We start from the raw sequence: 23106 nt of genomic DNA, 5'->3' as shown, positions 1-23106 counted from the left end.
GGTATGGCACTGTTATGTTATGTTATGTTATGTTATTTATTATTTATTAAGCGCACATACGCCCGGGGGCTTCTTGGCGCTGGTGAGAGAGTCAACATAACAGTACATAAAAGAAATACAATCACTGTTTACCATAAGCCTGAGAGAAAAGAAAAGTTTTAAATGCCTTCCTGAAAGCAAGAAGATCCTTACTATGTCGCAGAGTCAGAGGGAGGGAGTTCCACAATGAAGCGGCTAAAAATTGAAAACTGCTACCTCCCTGACGTTTCTTTTTGAAACGAGGGACCTCAAGAAGGTCTTTGTGGATGGATCTCAAACTGCGCAAGGGTTTGTATTTGCGCAGTAACAATCTAAGGAACATAGGACCCTTACCTTCCAGAGCCTTAAACACAATACAGCCCACCTTAAATGTGGCTCTCTGTTCCACAGGCAGCCAGTGCAAAATCTCTAGTCCGTGTCTAATTGATTCCCACTTAGGGACTTTGCAAATAAGTCTTGCAGCTTGATTTTGCAAGTATTGCAGTCTTTTGAGTTGGCCGATAGGCGCCCCCAGGTAGAGGCCATTTGAGAAATCAATATGAGACAGGACTAGGGCACTAACTGTTTGAATTAAGGCCAAACCTGTGAGGAGATGTGCGATTTTTTTAATCTTCCTCAGCTGAAAGAACCCCGAGGAAACCACAGTTCCGATTTGACTTGCCAAGGTGAGATCCTCGCTAAGAGTCACTCCCAAACTTTTTACCGTGCGGGATTTTTTTGGGGGAGAGCCCATATCCGACGGCCAAAAGCTGGGACTCCAACTGATCTCACTCTTCCCAGGTAAGATAAGCTCTGTTTTTCCCGGGTTTAACTTGAGGTGGTTTAGGGACATCCACCTCTGGATAAGAGACTATCGTGGCACCCCTTACAGAACTCACGGCCAAAAAGCAACCCAGGAGAGTCATCTGGACGGAGGCTTGCCAGCGAGCCTTCGACACTCTGAAACAAGCATTGTGTAAAGCTCCAGTCCTGAAGGCTCCAGATTTTTCGAAAGAGTTCATTGTCCAGACAGATGCATCCGATATTGGCATTGGGGCGGTGTTATCGCAACTCAATGAAGAGGGTCTGGATCAACCCGTGGTCTTTTTGTCACGGAGACTACTTCCCCGGGAACAGAGGTGGAGTACCATTGAGCGGGAAGCCTTTGCGGTGGTCTGGGCACTGAAGAAGCTGCGACCATACTTGTTTGGTTCACACTTCCTTGTTCAGACAGACCACCGACCCCTTCGCTGGCTCATGCAGATGAAGGGGGAAAACCCCAAACTGTTGAGGTGGTCTATCTCCCTACAGGGAATGGACTTTCGGGTGGAACATCGGCCCGGAGTACACCACGCCAATGCAGACGGTCTCTCCAGGTATTTCCGCCTTAGTGTTGAGGACTCCCAAGGGGTTGGGTAGTTCTCCCCACTTTCGGCTGGGGGGGGACGCGTGTTGGACCCGTCTGCTTCTGAAAGTCCCCTCACCAATATGATTTCTTTTGTTCCCCTGAACCTCCCAAAATTTGCCGCTTTTTATTTGTCTACCAGGACCTTTTTGTGTGTTGTTTCATGGGGCTAGGTGTTCCTTGACACCCAGTTGCTCACAAGGTTTCTGGCACCTATGTACAAGGCGCCTGGCGAAACCTGTGGACATGAAAACTGAGGTTGGCAACCTGTGTGTGTTTAACCTTAAAATGGTGGACACATATTTCCCTCATGTGAGTGACTCCCATTGGAGCCTCCTTGAACCCTGACCTTTTGAGGTTTTGGCGCCCTTTCTGGTTGGCGCGCTTTCCTGACAGGAATTTCATAACTTTTCTCAGGTACACAAAATGGCTGCTCCAGAGCCCCAGTACGGTGGCTCTGAGTGACCAAAAGACACCTCAAAAGTGCCATGCCATTGACACAGCCAGGGAAGGTTCTAGAACCTTCTGGCTCGTGCCAGTACCTCAGGGCACTGGCTATATAAAGCCCAGTCCCTGGCGGCCATTTTAGATGTAATTCAGATTCCAGACTTGACACCAGAGTGACACCTGCCCTGCTGACCCCTGAGGTGGCGGAGAGCACAGGCAGTAGAGTGGCAAGGGTTAATAGCCTGATTCCTGACTGGCGTTCCAGTCAGGCGTGTTCCAGTAACCTTGCGCCTACAGCGCCTGCCCAGCTAGTGCCTCATTGCCCCAAAAGACTGTGGCCAAGTTTATGTGCCTCCCCGCCCCCCCCCGTTGCGAAATCGTGAAGAAAAGTCGAGTCGCGACCTTCCACAGTGCTCCCTTCGTGAATAGCGCCTATCGCGGGGGACTCGGACGTCTCCGAGCCCCACCAGCGTTGCGCGCTTCCTGGTTGTGCAGTGATCGAAGGTGAGGTGGTGCGCCGGGGCGGGGAGAGGCCGGCCTTCATTGGGCGGGATTAGCGTCCCTGCCCTTTCCCAGAGACCCGGGAAACTGTTGCCATGGGCGGGACCAGCCCCCGTATGAGGAAGTCGGAGGGAGGTCCGTGAAGCCCCTGAGAACCCTGATGCTGGCGTAAGAAGTGCTGTGCCCCGACTGAATCGCTATTTGATTGCAGCCGTAGTGAGGTGGGTCGTTTCCCCTGGAGGGGTGCCGCTTTATCAAGGAACTGTGCACCGGCGTTGATTTGAGCGAGCGCTGAGACTGAGTGACCCCGCTGGCAGCCGTTCGTTCGTCTACTGACTTCGAACTGTGCTACCCTGGTGCCTGCGATATTGCCGTAGGCTCAAGTAAACCACACCGGCAAGCGGACATCCTTCCCCGGTGGCAGCGGAGGGCCAAATGTTATATTTACTGTGTTTCCTTGTCTTTAGGTACACGCGCATGGGCCCCGCGTGAACATAAAAGAGTCCCCCTGTGCACCGTGAATCCAGAGAAGCCCGCATGCATTCCCCATGATTCCACAAGTACTGTTATCCTTTTCAAAGTGGGTTTATCTTGCAAATGTAAACTTCCTGATTTATTTAATTGGTGGCAGCGATACCAGAATGAAAATGTGGTTATGCATTTAAATGAACCAGGCTTTATTATTCTATGTATTGGTGATATATAAACCTGATATTCATTTTATTTATTGATAGAGCTATTCCTAATATTTATGCAACACCAGTGTTCCTGAAGTCCTATTTACTGTATTTATTCTCAACCTGAATCCCAGAGTGCTGTAACAAATGAAATGTGAATGTGCTTCCCCAATTGATCCCTATTTACAGCAGAGAACTTTTATATAAAGGAATCATATTTTTCTACAGCAGTGGTGTGGTGTCCTTCTTTTTGGTGTGACTGTGCAGGGGGTTATTATTGGGTCAGAGCCGGCTTAGCCCTACAGCCTTCACTGCCTTGACACTTGAGCCAAGCTACCCCCTTTGTGCTGGGCTTGCCCATCGCAGGTCCAACAGTGCGCTTATAGGGGTCCCTCAGATCTGACTGTAAAATCCAGCTCGCAGCAGCAGTAAGCTCAAAAGCCTCCAATTTTAATACACGTCGCTTTTGTGAGAGGTAGCAGCCAGTAAATGACAAAGCGCTGCCCAATCACTTACTAACGCTCTTCCACTGCAGCCCAACATACTGCGCTCCTCCTCCGCCTCTCTGCGCCGTTCGTAACAAAAAATGGCGGGCTATTAATATCCCCAGCAATGTAGCACAGCTCACTGTCAGCTACGCTACCCGCAGCAATAATTGCCGTGAGCCAACGCTCACCCGCTGCGACGGCTCCAACAGTCCGCCAAGGCGCTCCGCTCTGACCGCTCTCCCACCTCCGGGCTCTGAGCACCCGCTCCCGACAGCCCACGCCCACGGTCGACACAAACCCGCACAACTTGGCAACAATCTCGCCCAGCGGGCCGCCTCACTTTCCTTGCCGTTCCGCTGCACGGATGCATCCCTCAAGCTCACCGCCAAGTACAGCCGCAAAAAGAGCCCAGCAGCACGTCTTCACCAGCTGCCTTACGTCTCAAGGAGCCGCCATTTCATGCAGAGAGCGCGAGGAACAACCATCAGGCATCAGTGTCGCCAATTATCCACAAATCTTTGCCATCAGGACATAAAACCAAGGCCCACAGGTAAGGGGATCACAGCCACAGCGAAATTTTGGTAGATGTCTCGCAGAAAGGCGGATAGTTGAAGGATTATGGCCCGACCAGCAGAGCTGCACTAATGTGCGGCCATCTTGCTTCAGGCACTCTCTAGCCATACGAAATATAGCAGGAATGTGGAGAGCAGACTCTGCACCGACACTTCGGGAGTGGGAATTTGACATGGATTTGTGTGTGCAAGCGGAGAAGGTGATATGTGAAGGGAGAGAGCGACCGCATAAATGGACAAGGGTGTGGGGTCGATGGAATGAGAAGACATTGGCATTGTGTACACCTGTTGGGAGTTTGGCTCTGAATGCTGTGCAACAACAGAAGTGACGGGGATAGCTTTGCCGAGAAGGCTAGCGAGTGGGCGGGCGCCTAGGACATTAAACAACGCTTCTAAAGGTTCTTTGATATTGTTGTATTGTAATGCTGCATATACTGGTGGTTGCTGTCATTGCTGTAATCTGTCTTTTCATTGCAATAAAACGAGCTGTAAAAAAAATAAAAAAAACAATGAGGAAGAAACTGGCATGAGGCAACTTTGCTGCTAAGTCTTTAAATGGTCCTAGAAGTATCAACGTTTCTTCAATGAAGAAGAGAGCTTCTTTCCTGCAGCATTTTTTTTAACCTCTTACAGGAATATAATCTTATTGTGATATCACTGTCCAATGAAAGCTGTTTTACAAAGGCAAAAGTACAATGAAATGTAGTTTCCCAAAAGCACTTATGAAATAGGCTGCTGAACTCCACTTTACGAGACTGTAGGACACTCTCCTGTACACCACGCCCCTCAACTGTATGACACGTCACTCCACTCTGCAACATCCTATTCCACTCTATGCCACTCCGTTTTCCTTCTAACACAATAGGAGGTGGTGTTCCACCTAGCTGCAATCAAATTTGCTGAGACATTTCATCAGTAGATCATTGAGCAGAGCACCGGACCATGAATCAATGAGGCAGGGAAAAATTGGAATTGATGCCAGTATGTCAATTGATGGCAAGAGTGCTATAAATGAGCCCCTCAACTGTAATACACTGCACAACATTCCACTCTATGACATGCCACTCCATTGTACACCACTCCACAACACTGTACTCAGTGTATGACACTAGTTTCAATGACACTAAAATCCACTGTAAGACACTTGACTCTAGTCTACAACACCCAACTCCACTGTACCCTACTCCAATCTATGCCACTGTATGATAGTCTACTCCACTCTACGAGACTCAGCAGTCCTCCACTGTACGACCCTCTACCCCACTGTATGACACTTTAGTGTACTTTACAAAACTCTACTCCAGCGTACAACATTGTACAACACTTTAATCTGCTCTAAGCCACTCAACAACACTCCACTCCACTGTATGCCACTCTCCTCCACTCTACCCTAATCTACTGTACAACACTCCACTGTATGACACTACACTGTACGACAATCTCCTACACTGTACTCAATGCCACTGCACTCTACAAGACTCTACTCACTCTATGGCACTGTACGACACTACACTTGACAACACTCCACTCAACGAGATTCCACTTGACACTACACTGTGCAACACTGCGTTGTATGACACTCCACTGTACAACACTGTACTCCTCTGTAAATACAACTAGATATCACTGCAGTACTGTATTATAAACTTACCATTTATCATAAAGCCACCATAAGGCACATGTTTAACATACCTTACACTTACCTTTTATCTCTATATTAATTACAATGTCGCATTTCTTATACCTTTAAAAATTATGATTAATACTGGTATAAACTCTTTAATTTTTTAGGTATTTGGTTATTCTGAAAATACCGCTTTTTTTCTTTTTGTATATAGTTTTATTTAGTTCTGAATTGTTATTTTCCCCAATGGTCAACAAGACAAACCAACCAAAACTTGTTAAGACAAAGCAGCAGGACAGGAGGGGCAAAAAACAAAACAAACTAAGGGTGTTAGTAAGACAGCAGTGAGCTATAACCAGCTCGCGATGGATATTCATGACTGTCTCGCCAGCAACAATCACTGCATGGCACAGCAAATAGTATGTTGCAGTGCTACCATATGGCTCAACAATTTCTCTATCCTATCGTAACAGATGGACTGGCACTGCGGTACTAGGAGCAGGTACTGATGGCGGGACAGATGGAGTGGGTGCTGGTGGAGGTCCTGCCGACGCTGAAGTGGTTGAAGTTGCTGTAGTGTCAGAAAAAGTGGCTGCAGGCAATGTTGCAGCTGCAATCTCTTGCAACTCCTTCTCCCATCTACTTTCGGCCTGTGCCAACCTGGTAGATTGGATTGCGTCTAGGTGCATGCACATTCCTGTCGTCCCAAAAGAGTACTGCTGTCGGGTATCATGAGACATAACCTTCTGGCAAAGGTTGCAGCTCATCGGTTTACCAGTTTTGTGTTTCATTGTTTTCTCAAGCTGGCAAGGAAAAAACTGCAACACAACAAACTCTTTCAACTTTTTTCAGCATTTCACCTACAGTTCACCTGTAGCATCATCTGCTCCTCCTGATCTTCCTCCTCCTGCTGCAGGACAGAACCTTGCTGCTCAACTATTTGAACGTCAAACAAGTTTCAAAAAGGTGGGTGCAAATAAGAACATTATACCTCAGGGAAATACTACAACCTTCTTCACCTTTGAAACTCACAGTACAAATGATTAAAAGGGGTATAAACTTCCTGCTTTCCATAACTGAAGTGTTATAAGCCAATAAAATGCTATTAGGCAACCGCACAGTACTATCGCAATAGTATCTAGGAGGCACAGCTGTAGTTATGAACTACAATTATTTAAAATTAATTCTCACAAAATGTTTACACAATTCATTTAGACTGGCTGTGACAACTCCACACACTACCATTCAGTGTTCTCAAAAATAATTTCATTACACGTCATGAGTCTTTTTAGGAAAGGTAACACCCTATAAGTGATGTAATATCAAAGGGTACAACCTGTGCATAGAGAAGGTGCAAGTTATAGTTAATGTAGTGTGGCTAGTGAGTTAACAACACTAATTATGGAGGAATGAGAGGTATAGGATGTTTCGAAGGGAGTACAAGTTAAAACTGTAAGTTATAACAATAACTTTTAAGGTTTGACCAGTTTAAGATGGTCTTCTGTAGGAAGCATTAATAACGTTTTTCTAACTATAACTAAGCTTTAATCTGTGTGTGTGTATATATATATATATATAGTGGTTGTGTATTTGCTTATATAAACATTGATATGTTTTCTCTTTATCATGCTGTTTTCAAACATCTTATAGTAGTTACAGAATTTATTTTTTCATTTATATGTTAGGCAATGCATGGAAAGTTCTAATGTTAGTGTTTTTCACTTCATGTTTTTGCATTTCATTCATCTTGGTTTGCAAACAATATACTAGAAGTTTAAAAATAAATTTCATGATATAAGGAATATATTATTGTTTTAATTTCAAATGTTTTTATTGAGTTTTATTATTGTTTTGCACTAAAACATACATTAGATATAACATTCCATAAGGTGCTTTCCAAATGTACATTATTATGTTGTGAAAAGAGAAATAAAATGACTATACATCGACCCCTGTCAAAAAAAAAAAAAAACAGAACAAAATTATAGGGAATTCAGTGCTTTGGCTAAAAATCAAAGTAGCGTTTTACCTCATTGGAAAAAAAAAAAACTCAGCGGGGGGGAGAGAGGAGAGAGGAGAAGAAAGAAAGTAACAGAGAAAGGACTGACTAAACACGGTGTGGTATACAAATATTAGTCACTTATGTTGATATTTGCTACACTTGAATAACAGAAACATCTCCCAAAATACTGCCTGCATTAACCGTGGCAAACCAAACAAAAACTAAGCATGGGTGGCCTGTAATTAAGAAAATCTGTATTATGTTCTGAAACCCATCAGGGCCTCCTTCCTCCACACTTCTTGAATTCCGCAAGAAGCTGAAGGTCTGGCTATTCAACTAGTTTTCTTGCAGGACCATCGAGACAGCCTTTATTCAGGTCCAGATTAACCACAGGCCTTCACTCACATACATTGCGCCTCGATACCCCTCACGAATGACATGCAGCTCTCTACAAATTCACCTTACATTACAAACCAATAATGTAAGATGGTTCAGAAAACTAAAAATATGAATATCTGGAAAACAATGTCTCAAACGAATAAGAATGTGTTCATGTTCAAGTTCAAGTTCATATATATATATATATATATATATATATATAGCGCACTACTCACCCAGAGGGTCTCAAGGCGCTTGGGGAGGCGGGTGCATTTACTTATCGAATAACCAAGTTTTTAGTTGCTTTCTGAAGGAGAGGTGGTTCTGAGTAAGGCGGAGGTGGGTGGGGAGAGAATTCCAGGTCTTGGCCGCTAAGTAGGAGAAGGATCTTCCCCCCATGGTGGATCAGTGGATGCGCGGAATTGCGGCGAGGGCTTGATTGGAGGATCGTAGTTGGCGGGTGGGGGTGTAGAAGGACAGTCTCGTGTGGAGGCATTCGGGTCCTAGATCATAGAGGGCTTTGTGTGCGTGGGTGAGGAGACGGAACGTTATTCTCTTGTTGACGGGGAGCCAGTGGAGATCTTTCAGGTGGTCGGAAATGTGAGATTGACGAGGGATGTCCAGTATGAGTCTGGCTGATGCGTTTTGGATGCGTTTAAGTTTTTTCTGTAGTTTGGCTGTGGTTCCGGCGTAGAGGGTGTTTCCGTAATCCAGTCGGCTGGTGACCAGTGCGTGGGTGACCGTCTTTCTTGTTTCAGTGGGGATCCAGCGGAAGACTTTTTTGAGCATGCGTAGGATGTTGAAGCAGGATGATGAGACGGCATTGGCTTGTTTGGTCATCGAGAGGGAGGAGTCCAGGATGAAGCCCAGGTTGCGTGCGTGATCCGTTGGTGTGGGTGCGGTTCCCAGGGCTGGTGGCCACCAAGAGTCATCCCAGGCCGAGGGGGATGATCCTAAGATGAGGACTTCCGTTTTGTCCAAGTTCAGTTTTAAGCGGCTGTTCTTCATCCACTCGGCTACTTCTTTCATTCCTTCGTGTAGGTTGGTTTTGGCGGTGTTCGGGTCTTTGGTGAGGGAAAGGATCAGCTGGGTGTCGTCTGCGTAGGAGATGATGTTGAGGTTGTGTTGGCGTGCGATGGATGTGAGGGGACTCATGTATACGTTGAAGAGGGTGGGACTGAGTGCTGATCCTTGTGGTATGCCGCAGATGACTTCGGTGGCCTCTGATTTGAAGGGGGAGAGGGGGACTCTCTGGGTTTTTCCGGCAAGGAACGATATGATCCATTCCAATGCTTTTCCTTGTATTTCGACGTTGCTGAGACGTTGTATGAGGGTGCTATGACAGACTGTGTCGAAGGCTGCAGAGAGGTCAAGTAAGATGAGGGCAACTGTTTCTCCGTTGTCCAGAAGTGTTAGGATATCGTCTGTAGCTGCGATGAGGGCGGTTTCGGTGCTGTGTTTGGCTCGGAAGCCAGATTGTGAAGGGTCGAGGGATTTGTTGGATTCGAGGAAGGCGGCGAGCTGACTGTTGACGGCTTTCTCAATGACTTTGGCGGGGAATGGGAGGAGCGAGATGGGGTGGTAGTTCTTAAGTTTGGTGGGGTCTGCTGTGGGTTTCTTCAGAAGGGCGTTGAGTTCGGCATGTTTCCAGATTTCCGGGAAGGTAGCGGAGTTGAAGGAGCAATTGATGACATCATCTGTTAATTAATAGGTCCCTATTTACACTTATCCATAAAGAGTAATTCCTTTTATTTTACTAGAACTCTCACTCACACAACTTTGTGTTGCATGCTTTATCCTCGAGTTCTCTTCCGGTTGACTACTACTAAAATGGGACTGGCTCAACTTTCGACCTCTGCTAAGTGAAAGGGGAGGTCTTTAGTTTCTGTTTTTCCGAGATTCAATTTTCTAAAAAACATAGCCCTCAGGTCCTGCGTTATTAAATGTATTTGAGGAGCTCTTGACTGTATTAAAATCAAATTCAGATGTGATCAGAATGTATTATTTCTCCTAATATACTCCAATCACTCACTGGGGGTGAGAAGGTAGAAGCAGATTGAGGTTACAACTTGAATTGTAGTTAGAACGACACAAGGGTATAACTAGTGTAGTGTACGAGACACATCACATTGAAAAAGAGTCACTATATATGGTTTAAAACTGGCTTAACATGCACTGGGCAACAGGAAGGTAGGATCATACTTAATGATCTGTAATTGGGTCCGAGGTGTGACTAACATTTTTAAAGAAAGACCATTGTAGTGTTTAAATCCGTAAATGTCTGTAGTACAGTTTTGCACACAATAAAAAAGCAGCTTCTGAAATGTTGGTACAAAAGACAGACTCATACAGAGATGTCCGCATGCTTCTCTGTGATGTCATGTTACAGTTCTCAACAATGTTGATAAATCTTTCACTGGGTTGCAGTTATATGGAATGGGACTAAGTGTTCAGTCATATCTTGGGAGGGGTATTGACACGTCATTAAGCTATTATCAGAAATGTAGCATTTTCTTCATTTAATATTAATATGTTGGTTTTCAGCAAAATATTTAATGCAGGATGGGATAGATAGAACCCCATTCAGCAGTATTTTCCTGAAATGATTTGCTCGAAAGAAATTACTAAGGAAGATTTATCATAACCAGTTCAGCACACGTGAGACAGAAATGGCTATGTTGGGAAAGATCAGCACTGCATAAAAGAAGCCAGAAAAATGGGGGGTTTTCACTGCTACTAACACAACAACTGATACAGTGTGTATTGCACAATTTCTCTCCCTTATTTTGCACTAAATCAAAAGTCCTGATTTCTTGGCATGAGCTGTTTTTCTTTTAACTGTTTCCACAACATAAATGACCTTATACCTGGTACAGTACCCCACACAACTTTAAAAGGAAAAGTTTGTCAAAGTTATAGCAATGACTGAAAGCACTGCACTAAAGTCTAAAGTGTCACACCTTCATGAAACAAAATATTCAAACCGAATTTTTTCTAAATGTTCAACAACTTTTAATCATCCTTAACAAAGGCTCCCGAAGGAGCACTATAATTATGTATTTAGACAAACTTTAAATAGCTATCCCTTGAACACTCACTAGTCGATTCTTGATCTACAGCGTGTTGCACAGAATAGGTACTACAGTAGGAAAATGCATGCTACAATTGACAACAAATACAATCAAACACTGTACGTCTACAATTCTACCTGCAGTTTGTCTACATGATGCCTCTGTAAATTGACTACAAATGCAAACAGAACCCTTCCCCCATGGTGCAATCAGTAAGGGAAATGAACAAATTATTTAGGATTTAGCACCATTGACATGAAAACTTCCAAAGCGGTATCAGGATAGGTAACTGGATCGCACAGTGGAAGGCTACTTTGACATTTTTCTCTCATCTTGCATCATAAAAAGAAATATGTAACAATTACTAAAGGTTCTTAATATGCCATCCAATTGCCCATAAAGTAAAATAAACCACATTTCGTATGCGCAACAGCAATGCCACATCAACACTGCTTGGCAGCTTATACCTTTTTCAGCAGTGTTCTATACAATAGATCATGCAATACTACTGAATGTTTTACATTACCGAATCGGCTTTCACAAGCACATTCTCAACCAATTTGCATCATTTCACACCAAATAGAATCAACTAGCTAAAACTGGCAAATATACATCAGAAATAAATAAATATCTGAAGAGTACCACAAGGTTCCATACTATCCCCAACCTACAGTATTAAACCAGTAGGTAGACATCTCCTTGATACATGTGTCTAAATACTTCAACATAGAGAACACACCCAATTATAGTTGAAGAATACGAGTATAGTAGAACAATATTAAATCTTCAGGAAACATAATTCATATTAATATTATCAAAATCTAAAAGCAAAGTGACCCAAGAATTACTCCACGAACCATCTGGAAGGTTATACGTCTACTAAGGCTTGGTCTGTGGACTCAATCAATTCCAAACTATCTCTTGAGAAACACATCAGCAAAACATCTCAATCAGCAAAAATTATATTATGTGCTCAAAAAGCTAAACAACATTTTCTTTTCAAACTAGCTAAATTCGAACAGGAATTCCACGCCCATCAAACCAGAATTCCATTCAACAGGAAGATTAATCACAGACAAATAATTTGATCACATTATGCCAAATATACGCAACATCGGATGGCTTCCAATAGTGGCCCAATGAAACTCAAAATGGACTGCATAACTCACAAAACCATAGAACATGCGAGACTCATCTACCTGACTAATTTCTTTACATTCTCTGGTGGATTTAGAGATTGCGAGACTCCAAAGCAAAAAAAAACTATTAGTAATGCCGTTCAAATTCAAAACAAAACAAGTGGAAGATGGATTCTTTACCACAGCAGCAAGAAGTCTTTGGAGCTCTCTACCATACAATCTGAGACAGCAACTGGACCTACTCTTCTTCAGCTGGGTGTAAACAACTTTCTTATTAAAATCTACTTAGATTAGGATCTATCTAGAATTGCAGATTTGTACCTACGCTGTATCGACCAGTCCAGCTTGTTTTCTTGCTGCTCTTAACAAACACTCCACACCCAGACATTTTTGCTTCAACGTAACATAACCATTACAATAATGTCCTCCAACCTAAGCAGTACAATATCGCTAAGGTTATATGTTTATTTCATATAGTCATTGTACGGTGTATTAAAATTGTGCAGTGCACCAACCACACATGCTGCAGTACCGCTACATAAAAAATATCAAATAAAGAAAATACATACCTGAGAAAGCCACTCTTCATCTTCTTGACCACTGTGATCTGAGGATAAACTGTCATAAGATTCGTGTCTTGTCATCGGCCCAGGACTTCCAGGTGGCACCACTGTACAGAAATAAAGGCACTACCTAGGTAAGATGCCTAGCAAAAGATGTATCATAGGTTAGCTTCTGAAATAACATAGCTCCATTTGAAATATCTTGGACTTTGCCAGACAATCTACTTCTGTTGTGGAGGTCTATGTTCTTTCCATCAAACATTGGATCTGGATACACTAGACCTCTGTACCTTCACATAGTAGGATGGTTTTGACACGAGTTTTGGGTAAAACAGAATATGCAGATATTCAAGTTGAAAACAATTGTATTCCTACATGATATGCACATAAACATTTTCGTAATGAGTGAAAAATGTTAATATGATGACGTCTGAATACATTTATCAAACAAAACACCCACCCCTCGGCCTAAGTCACCAAATGTACCTCCCATTTCCAATAATCCAGTTTCCTCCTCTGTCATTCCGTTGATGAGGATCTTTAATTAGTAGAAAAGATGCAACATTTCATAACTTCAGGGAGAATGATTTAAGCAAAGCTCCTACATGCTGGTTCGGCCCACAATTTGGCTCTGCAGTGACTCCATACCACCCCGGAAGTGATGGAGCGGAGTTACATGTAAGTGTCTCCCCTGTGCATTGACATCGGTTTCTTGTGTCTTTCTCCTTCAGCATCCTTAGATGCAGAGCTTAGAACAAATGATCAGAGATCGTGAGCTGATGCTTAATCTGGGCCCTTTTTAGATGATAAAGAGTCCACTCACTCCACAGAGCAAGGAAGTGGCCTACCGGGCAGAACAAGGACTTCATTAAGAATTTTCAGATAGCCTCACCACCTCGTCCATCTGACATGCCCACACCACCCTTTTGGATGACTTCAACCTCTCAGAGAACACCACCGCAAAAAACAAAAAAACAAACTCAAGGATACATTTAACATGCTACAGAATGTCACACAACCAATACACTCCAAAATCCACATCCTCAATATCACAAACAGCCCAATGCAACCCACCAATACCCCTAGACTGGACCAAACACTTTGCCATCCCACTCTCCATGGTTAGCTGTCTACCAACAAACCAAGGTCAACACAAATGAAAAGACTAAACCTTGACACTCTTCAAAGACTTCTCCATAGACAACCTAGTAGTTGAATTCATCTCTCACCTTATCAACTCCATGTGGCAATACACTCAAAATATCGAGTTTTTAATATCGATTTGCATTAATATAGATTAAAAAATATAGAATGGACATAACATCGAATGGACAGAATATAGACAACAAAAATATAGAATGGACAGAATATAGACCACAAAAATATCGAATTTGAGGTAAGTAAGTTAATATCAATTTTTAAAGTGTGTTTTATGCTAGTATATGTTTGAAAAGTGTATATAAATTTTATTATTTATAATAATTATAATTTTTATGGTATTTATTTTTGAGTAATATAATTCTGTAGTGGGTTGTGGGTTTATAGGGGAATAGGGTGGGAAGTAATTTAATTATAATTATTTAAATATATTAATTTATTTATTGGTATTTATTTTGAATTAATTGTTAATTAATTGTTAATTAATAAAAATATAATCGGTGATTAGTTTTAATTAATTGATTAATTGATAATTATGTTAATTTTAGTAATTTATTTTCTGTAGCGGGTTGTGGGTTTATAGGGGAATAGGGTGGGAAGCAATTTAATTATATTTAATTAAATATGTTAATTTATTTATTGGTATTTATTTTGAACTAATTGTTAATTATTAATTGGTAATTAATTAAAATATAATTGGTAATTAATTTTAATAAATTTATTAATTGATAAATATGTTAATTTTAGTAATTTATTTTCTGTAGCGGGTTGTGGGTTTATAGGGGAATAGGGTGGGAAGTAATTTCATTAAAATTAATTACATATGTTAATTTATTTATTGGTATTTATTTTGAATTAATTGTTAATTAATTATTAATTGGTAATTAATTAAAATATAATTGGTAATTAATTTGAATTAATTGATTAATTGATAATTATGTTAATTTAATTAATTTATTTTCTGTAGCGGGTTGTGGGTTTACAGGGGAATAGGGTGGGAAGTAATTTAATTGTAAGTAATTCAATTTTTAAATTATTTTTTTTTCTATCTAATTTTTTATTATTTTTTAATTGTTAATTATTTATTGTTAATTGGTAAATAATTTGTATTAGTAGGTAATTATTGTTAATAATTAATTTTTATTTGTATTTTTAATTGATTAATTAATATATTATATACAAGTGTTAATTATTTTAATTAATTTGTAATTGGTATTAATATTTATTTTATTTTTATTTATATATGAAGTATTTACTTTCCCTACTGTTGCACTCTCTGGAGTGGGAATAGTCATTTTTACCTCTACGCTATCCAACGCTTTCCCTACTGTTGCACTCTCTGGATTGGGAATAGTAATTTTTACCCCTACGCTATCCAACGCTTTCCCTACTGTTGCACTCTCGAGTTGGAATAGTAATTTTTACCCTCACGCTATCCAACGCTTTCCCTACTGTTGCACTCATTGGAGTGGGAATAGTATTTTTACCCCTACGCTATCCAACGCTTTCCCTACTGTTGCACTCACTGGAGTGGGAATAGTAATTTTTACCCCTAGGCTATCCAACGCTTTCTCTACTGTCGCACTCTCAGGAGTGGGAATAGTAATTTTTACCCCTACGCTATCCAACGCTTTCCCTACTGTTGCACTCTCTGGAGTGGGAATAGTAATTTTTACCTCTACACTATCCAATGCTTTCCCTACTGCTGCACTCTTTGGAGTGGGAATAGTAATTTTTACCCCTACGCTATCCAACGCTTTCCCTACTGTTGCACTCTCTGGAGTGGGAATAGTAATTTTTACCCCTACGCTATCCAACGCTTTCCCTACTGTTGCACTCTCTGGAGTGGGAATAGTAATTTTTACCCCTACGCTATCCAACGCTTTCCCTACTGTTGCACTCTCTGGAGTGGGAATAGTAATTTTTACCCCTACGCTATCCAACGCTTTCCCTACTGTTGCACTATCTGGAGTGGGAATAGTAATTTTTACCTTCCCACTATCCAACGCTTTCCCTACTGTTGCACTCACTGGAGTGGGAATAGTAATTTTTACTGCTATGCTAGCCAATGTTTTTTATACTGTTACACTCACTGGAGAGGTAATAGTAAATTTAACCCTCTTGCTATCCTATGGTAAATATATTGTATATTTTTTATTAATACTATGTTTATATATATAAATATGTATATATATGTATTAAAAACAATCTTTATTTATTTATTTATATTAATTATTTATTAATTTTAATGTTGTTCAAGTATTTTAATTATGTTTAAGTTAGTTATATTTATTATTTCATTAATTTAAAATTACTTTTAACTATTTAAAAAAAAAATCGATATTTTGACTATATTTTTTACATCAATATTTTTGATTCGATATTTTTGTACTTACCTGTTTGGAGATAGGAGGTCGGTATTTTGGTATTCTATATTTTTACCTCGATATTTTGGTATTCTATATTATGTCAGTGATCCCTCCATGTCTAATGACAACACTCTTCTAAACAACTTCAACATGTTTTTGGAAAGCTATATGGATACCTATGCTCCAATTACACCATGCAAGTGCATGCCAAACCCTTCAGAACCGTGGAACTCTAAAGACTTTTCTGACAATAAATGACTCATCCTTCCGCGTGCAGAAAGTAAATAACAAAAAACAGAACTCTTGTGGACCTCTCGAAACTGAAGTCTCTCGACTCAACATGCAGAAAGCTCATCACATCAGCCAAACTTAAAGTACTACTATTGACACCTCCAGTGAAGCCATCAACAGAAGCAGAACGCTGTTCAAGACAATCAAGAACGGCATCAACCCACTGCTGGACCCATCTATACCTCACTCCACATCAATGACACCAAGCCTTCTTAAATTGTTACACCCACAAAATCTACAAAGAAAACTCTGGTTATCATATGTTTTAAAGCAATGCTTAGACATCCCCTGAGAAGCTGGTCAACCTTATAGTGAGTTCCCTTTAGAGCCCACTGTGGTTCTCCCCTAAGTTAGTCTAACTGCACATGTTATAGGCCAGTTTGCTTTGCACGCATTATATAATAACATGTTTGTTTTCGTGCCACAATATTATTTTAGAAATACACTGCACATGTTTTTGTTATTCAGTACTTCTTCCTGGGACTCAGTGTGGACACTATCCCCTCTCTGAGTAAGCCTTGACTCTGCTCTGCCACGCTACCCTGATGGTGAAGTGCTAAATTGGAGTACCTGGTGCTCAGTTTAGGTCTAACAGTAAGGTGGTTCTTCTTTACAGGCATTTGATTGGGTCGAATACATGTCATCCTACTATGAATTGATTCCATTGCTCAACTGATAGAGACATTGCTAACACAGATTCCTAGTCAAATACAGCAGGAATGGGTTTTGAATGGTGTAACCACATCACAAGAACAGTAGGAATGGGTTATACACTATGAGTGGTCGCACAAATACAATAGGAAGAGGTTTTAGATTGTGAACTCTGCAACAAACCTAGGAATTAACAGTTCATTGTTTAATTCTATGTGGCCTACTTACATACATCTATAGTTCAGGAGAGGTGATTTTCATTTAATCGATTTGTAATTTTATGCTTCAATCAAACATTTGTAAAGCGCACTACATACCCGTGAGGGTCTCAAGGGGCTGGGGGGGAGGGGGGGCCGCTATTGATCGAACAACCAGGTCTTGAGTATCCTCCTGAAGGTCAGCAGGTCTTGGGTCTGTCGTAGGCTCAGTGGGAGGGTGTTCCATGTCTTGGCGGCTATGTGGGAGAAGGATCTCCCACCAGTGGTTGTTCTTCAGATGCGCGGGACGGTGGCGAGTGAGAGGTCGGCGGAGCGTAGCTGGCGGTTGGGGATGTAGAAGGAGAGCCGTCTGTTGAGGTAGGCTGGGCCAGTCTTGTGGAGTGCCTTGTATGCGTGGGTGAGGAGCTTGAAGGATATCCTCTTGTTGACGGGGAGCCAGTGCAGGTTTCTCAGGTGGGGGTGATGTGGCCGTGGCATGGTACGTCGAGGATCAGTCGTGCCGAAGCGTTTTGGATGCGTTGTAGTCATTTAATGAGCTTGGTCTGGGCTCCCGCGTGGAGGGCGTTTCTGTAGAAGAGTCTGCTACTGACGAGGGGCTGTGTGACTGTCTTTCTTGTATCTGTCGGGATCCATCTGTAGATCTTGTGGAGCATGCGGAGAGTGTTGAGGCAGGAGGAGGAGACGGCGTTGACTTGCTTGGTCATTGAGAGCGTTGAGTCGAGGATGATTCCCAGGTTGCGTGTGTGTGTCGGGGCTGCCCCCTGTGCTGTCCGCCAACAGGAGTCGTCCCAGGCTGAAGGATTGGAGCCGAGGATGAGGACCTCTGTCGTGTCCGAGTTCAGCTTCAGACGGCTGGTCTTCATCCAGTCGGCGACGGCCTTAATTCCTTCATGGAGGTTGGCATTGGCTGTGATGGTGTCCTTGGTGAGGGAGAGGATCAGCTGAGTGTCATCGGCGTAGGAGATTATGTTGAGGTCGTGCTGTCAGGCTAAGTGTTGTCGGGCTAAGTGTGCGAGCGGGGCCATGTAAATTTTGAACAGCGTTGGGCTGAGGGAGGATCCCTGGGGGACGCCACAGATGATCTCGGAGGCTTTGGAACGGAATGGGGGGATGCGGACACTCTGGGTTCTGCCGAAGAGGAAGGAGGTGGTCCAATCCAGAGCCTTGTCTCGGATTCCTGTGGCGTGGAGGCGTGCGTGTTGTTGTATGGTGGCAGACGGTGTCGGAGGCGGCAGAGAGGTCTAGGAGGATGAGTGCTGCGGTCTCGCCGTTATCCAGCAGGGTCCTGATGTCATCGGTGGTGGCAATGAGGGCAGTCTCGGTGCTGTGGTTGCTGTGGAACCCTGACTGGAAAGGGTCCAGGATTCTGTTTTCTTATCTTATCTTATCCAAAATTTGTACAGCGCACGTACACCCGAAGGTTTCATGGCGCTAACCGGCAGGTCTAAAAACTAAACCCAAGAAGGAAAAGGAAAATTACGCCATCGTCTGCACGAAAAGCCACGTTTTAAGTTGCCGTCTAAACTGGAGAAGGGAAATGGAAGAACGGATCTCCAAGGTGAGGGCGTTCCACAGCTTGGTAGCAAGCGTGGCAAACCTACGTCCTCCCTTACGTTGAAACTTAAAACGGGGGACAATCAAGAGGATTTGAGAAGCAGACCGAAGATTGCGTGAAGGGGTGTATTTAGGCAAAAGTTCCTGAATGAACCTAGGACAGCGAACATAAAGGGCTTTGAACGTCATGCAGGCAACTTTAAAGAGAGTGCGCTGTATAACAGGAAGCCAATGGAGTTGCTTAAGCAGCGGTCTAGCAGATTGCCAGCGAGGGAGACGGTAGATAAGTCTAGCTGCTTGATTTTGAGCTAGCTGCAAACGCTTGCTAAGGGCAGCCGGGAGGCCTAGGTAAATGGCGTTGGCATAGTCTAAATGCGACAACACCAAGGCCATTACAACCTGAGTCAGGGCGGATTGGGTGAGAAGTTGGCTGATGTTCTTTATTTTCTGGAGCTGGAAAAAGCACGATGACACTACAGCATTAACTTGATGCCTCAATGAAAGCTCATCATCGATAAGTAACCCTAGGCTTTTCACCAATTTAGATGGATTGGGAGGTGGGCCGAGTTTGGGAGGCCAATAATGTGGTCCCCAGAAAAGCTTACTTTTGCCGAAAAGAACCAATTCTGTCTTTTCAGGATTCAGCTTGAGATGGTTACTGTCCATCCATTGACCTATAAAGAGCATGGTGGACTGAAATTGAAGGACAGATTAAGGGGAATCGTCGATGGTAAAGGTGAGTTGCAGGTCGTCTGCATAATTAAAGGTGGTAACTTTAAAGGATTTTAATGAATTTAACAGAGGAAACATATAAATATTGAACAAGATCGGTGATAAGGAGGAACCCTGAGGAACCCCACAGGTAGTGAGCAATTTAGGCGAGGAGAAGGGAGGAAGACCTACTGATTGGGAGCAGGTACTAAGAAAGGACCTAACCCTATCGTGGGCGAGGCCACGTATGCCGGCTAGTTTGACACGGTCGAGAAGAATGTCATGGTCGACCGTGTCAAACGCAGCCGACAAATCAAGCAGAACCAGGGCCTGGGGGATGCCTAGGTCTGCATTATGGCATAGAGGATCCAAGACTGCTGTAATAACCGCTTCGGTAGAATGGGCAGGACGGAATCCCGCTTGAGCAGGGTCCATAAAATTCGACTGCTCGATGAAATTAGAGAGGTGAGTGGTAACATGAGCTTCCAAAACTTTGGCCAAATAAGGTAACAGAGAGATAGGCCTATAATTCGATAGTATAATAGGATCCAAGCCTGGCTTCTTTTGTAAAGGTACCACTACAGCCTCTTTAAAGGAACTTGGTACCATGCCCGACGCTAGAGAGCTGTTAAGAAGACTCAATATAGGCAGGGGGAAGGCAGTAATCACCTTTTTTAAGATCTGGGGTGGGCAACAGTCATGAGGGGAGCCTGACTTGACCCTAGCCGTCAGGGCGAGAAAGGTCGGGACATCCAGAGAGGGGAAGAAATCAAGGGAAGATTCATTTTAGAGGAAAGTGGCATCATGGGGAATGGGAAGGGTAGCTGGGATACTGGACTTGATGAGCCTAATCTTTTCTTGAAAATATTTATTGAGGGTATTACAGAATTCTTGTGTAGCTTTAGGTTTGGGCTGGGTTCTTGCCGGATTGGTGAGCTTATCTACAATAGAGAAGATGTCCTTCGACTTATTGAGAGAATTTTCAATAACGTTGGAGAAGAATTCTGCTTTAGCTGAGAGAATGGCCTTCATATAGGCAGAGCGAGCAGCCAAATATTGGGTCTTCCCAAAAGGATCGTAATTCCTTCTCCACTCGCGTTCCTTCTGGCGGACAATACGTTTCTTAGCCCTGAGGTCTGGGGAAAACAATTTATGAGCGTCAGATTGACACAAAGTTTTCGACGTTTTTAGAGGGGCGTGTATATTGCTAGCTTTAACAAGCCATTCGGAGATGTCAGCTGCAGATTGATCGAGGCCGTTATTATTGACAGGGACTGAATTCTGCAGACTGTCAAAAAAAGCTGGAGTGTCCAAAGAACCCCACTTCCTAATCATGCCTTTTTTAGTATCTGTATTAATAGGAGGCTTAGAGATGGAAATATAAAATTGGATCAAAAAATGGTCAGACCATATACACGGCGAGATCGTGGGCGATGAGACGCTAAGGTTGGAACTCCAGATCTGATCCAGTGTGTGCCCTTTGACGTGGGTGGCAGCGTCAATATGGTGGCTGAAATTAAGTCCTGTGAGGAGATCCCCAAATTTGCTTGCTGCCGAGTCTCCAGACCCATTATCCAACCAGTAATTGAAATCGCCAACCATCAAGATCCTAGTGTAATCAGTGACCAACATAGCCAACTGGTCACACAAAGAGAGTGGAAAAGAGGGCATACTTTGAGGGGGTCTGTACATTAGTACACATATAAAAGTACCTGGCCCAGAATCAAACCTGATCACCATATTGTCGGCTGCTGGGAGGTCAAGTGACATCAATTTGGTGAATGCTAAGTGTTTGTTAATGATGGCAGCTACTCTGCCGCCCATTTTACCTGGGATGCGGTCTACCTGTAAAATATAATAGTTCTCAGGAAGTGCTGCTAAGATGTCTGGTGAAGAGTCTGCGTTAAGCCACGTCTCTGTAAGGAAGAGAATATCAGGTTTTTGATCAGCCAGGAAGAGAAAAATATCCAGTTGATGTTTTACTAACAATCTCGTGTTGAGATAGAAGATATGTAATTGTTGAGTGTCAGCTTTAATTTGGCTGGGTGGAGGAGGCCTATGAGACATAGGAGGAGGGGATTGGTAAACACTTAATTGAGTAAGATGTCCGATCATAGAAGGACTAAGGGGTCCAGAAGTGCTACGAATATTCAACAGGTCCTTCGAGGGGTAAATCAAGGAGGAGGTTAGGGGGGTGGCCCCTGGTCCCGGCATGTCGCGGACGGGCGCAGACGGGCTTGCCTTTGGTGCGCCTTCGGCGCACCCGCTGTGCGGCCGGGAGGGGATGCACATTTATGATGTGCTAAGGGCCGTGCGCGAGGGAGCTGCACGCCAACCCTGGGCTATCCCCAAGATGGCGGACCCCCTGTCAGTCCCGGAGACAGCACCTAGTCGGCTGTTCGGGATAAACAGGCAAAGACAGTGCGGCAAAAAAGGTAAAAGCCAAAGTGCAAAATGCAATCTTTAAAAGTAGTAGCAAATTAAAAGAACAATAGTAATTTTTAAAATAACAAGCGTTGTTCCCGGCTTTCCGCCTCAGGAGTTAGGTAGCAGACTGTTGGTTATGCGCGCGAAGAGAAGAGCGCGACTTATAAACTGTGCTGGAAATTAAATCAGCTGTGCTAAGGGTCGTGCGCGAGGGAGCTGCAACGCCAACCCTGGGCTATCCCCAAGATGGCGGACCCCCTGTCAGTCCCGGAGACAGCACCTAGTCGGCTGTTCGGGATAAACAGGCAAAGACAGTGTGGCAAAAAAGGTAAAAGCCAAAGTGCAAAATGCAATCTTTAAAAGTAGTAGCAAATTAAAAGAACAATAGTAATTTTTAAAATAACAAGCGTTGCTCCCGGCTTTCCGCCTCAGGAGTTAGGTAGCAGACTGTCGGTTCTGGTTAAAGGTATCGGGTTAGCTGTCTGTTGACGGTTTTCTCAATGACCTTGGCCGGAAAGGGGAGGGGAGCAGAGAGATGGGCCGGAAGTTCTTGAGGTCTCTTGGGTCTGCCTTAGGTTTTTTGAGTAGGGCGTTGATCTCGGAGTGTTTCCAGATCTCTGGGAAGGTCGCAGTCTCGAGGGAGAGATTGATGACGTTGCGCAGGTGGGGAGCGATGGTGCTGCTTGGTCTGTTGAAGACGTGGTGCAGGAATGGGTCCGAAGGAGAAGAGCTCCTTGCTATTGTGTGCGTTGTTGTCAAGGCGGTCTTTGAAAGAGGTCCTCTTGGCCGCCGTGATGAGGTGGTGGTGGTTGCGGATAGCGTCCTTGTATGCTGCGTGGCTG

At 43.3% G+C, this 23106-nt stretch overlaps 1 protein-coding gene across 3 annotated transcripts in view; it reads right to left on the bottom strand.

Annotated features, from left to right (window-relative positions):
- Positions 1-23106, bottom strand: part of BCAS3 (BCAS3 microtubule associated cell migration factor) — a 4343716-nt gene that overhangs the window by 1471260 nt on the left and 2849350 nt on the right. For all 3 annotated transcript variants that reach the window (XM_078679810.1, XM_078679809.1, XM_078679811.1), the window contains exon 20: positions 12892-12992. In XM_078679810.1, the coding sequence (XP_078535936.1) occupies positions 12892-12992 (101 nt within the window). The remainder of the gene's footprint in view (positions 1-12891; positions 12993-23106) is intronic.

This window comes from Lissotriton helveticus, chromosome 3_1, assembly GCF_964261635.1.
Source record: "Lissotriton helveticus chromosome 3_1, aLisHel1.1, whole genome shotgun sequence".
Taxonomy (NCBI): Eukaryota; Metazoa; Chordata; class Amphibia; order Caudata; family Salamandridae; genus Lissotriton; species Lissotriton helveticus.
Note: the sequence above shows the minus strand (reverse complement) of the source record. Positions and strands in the feature narration are given on the sequence as shown.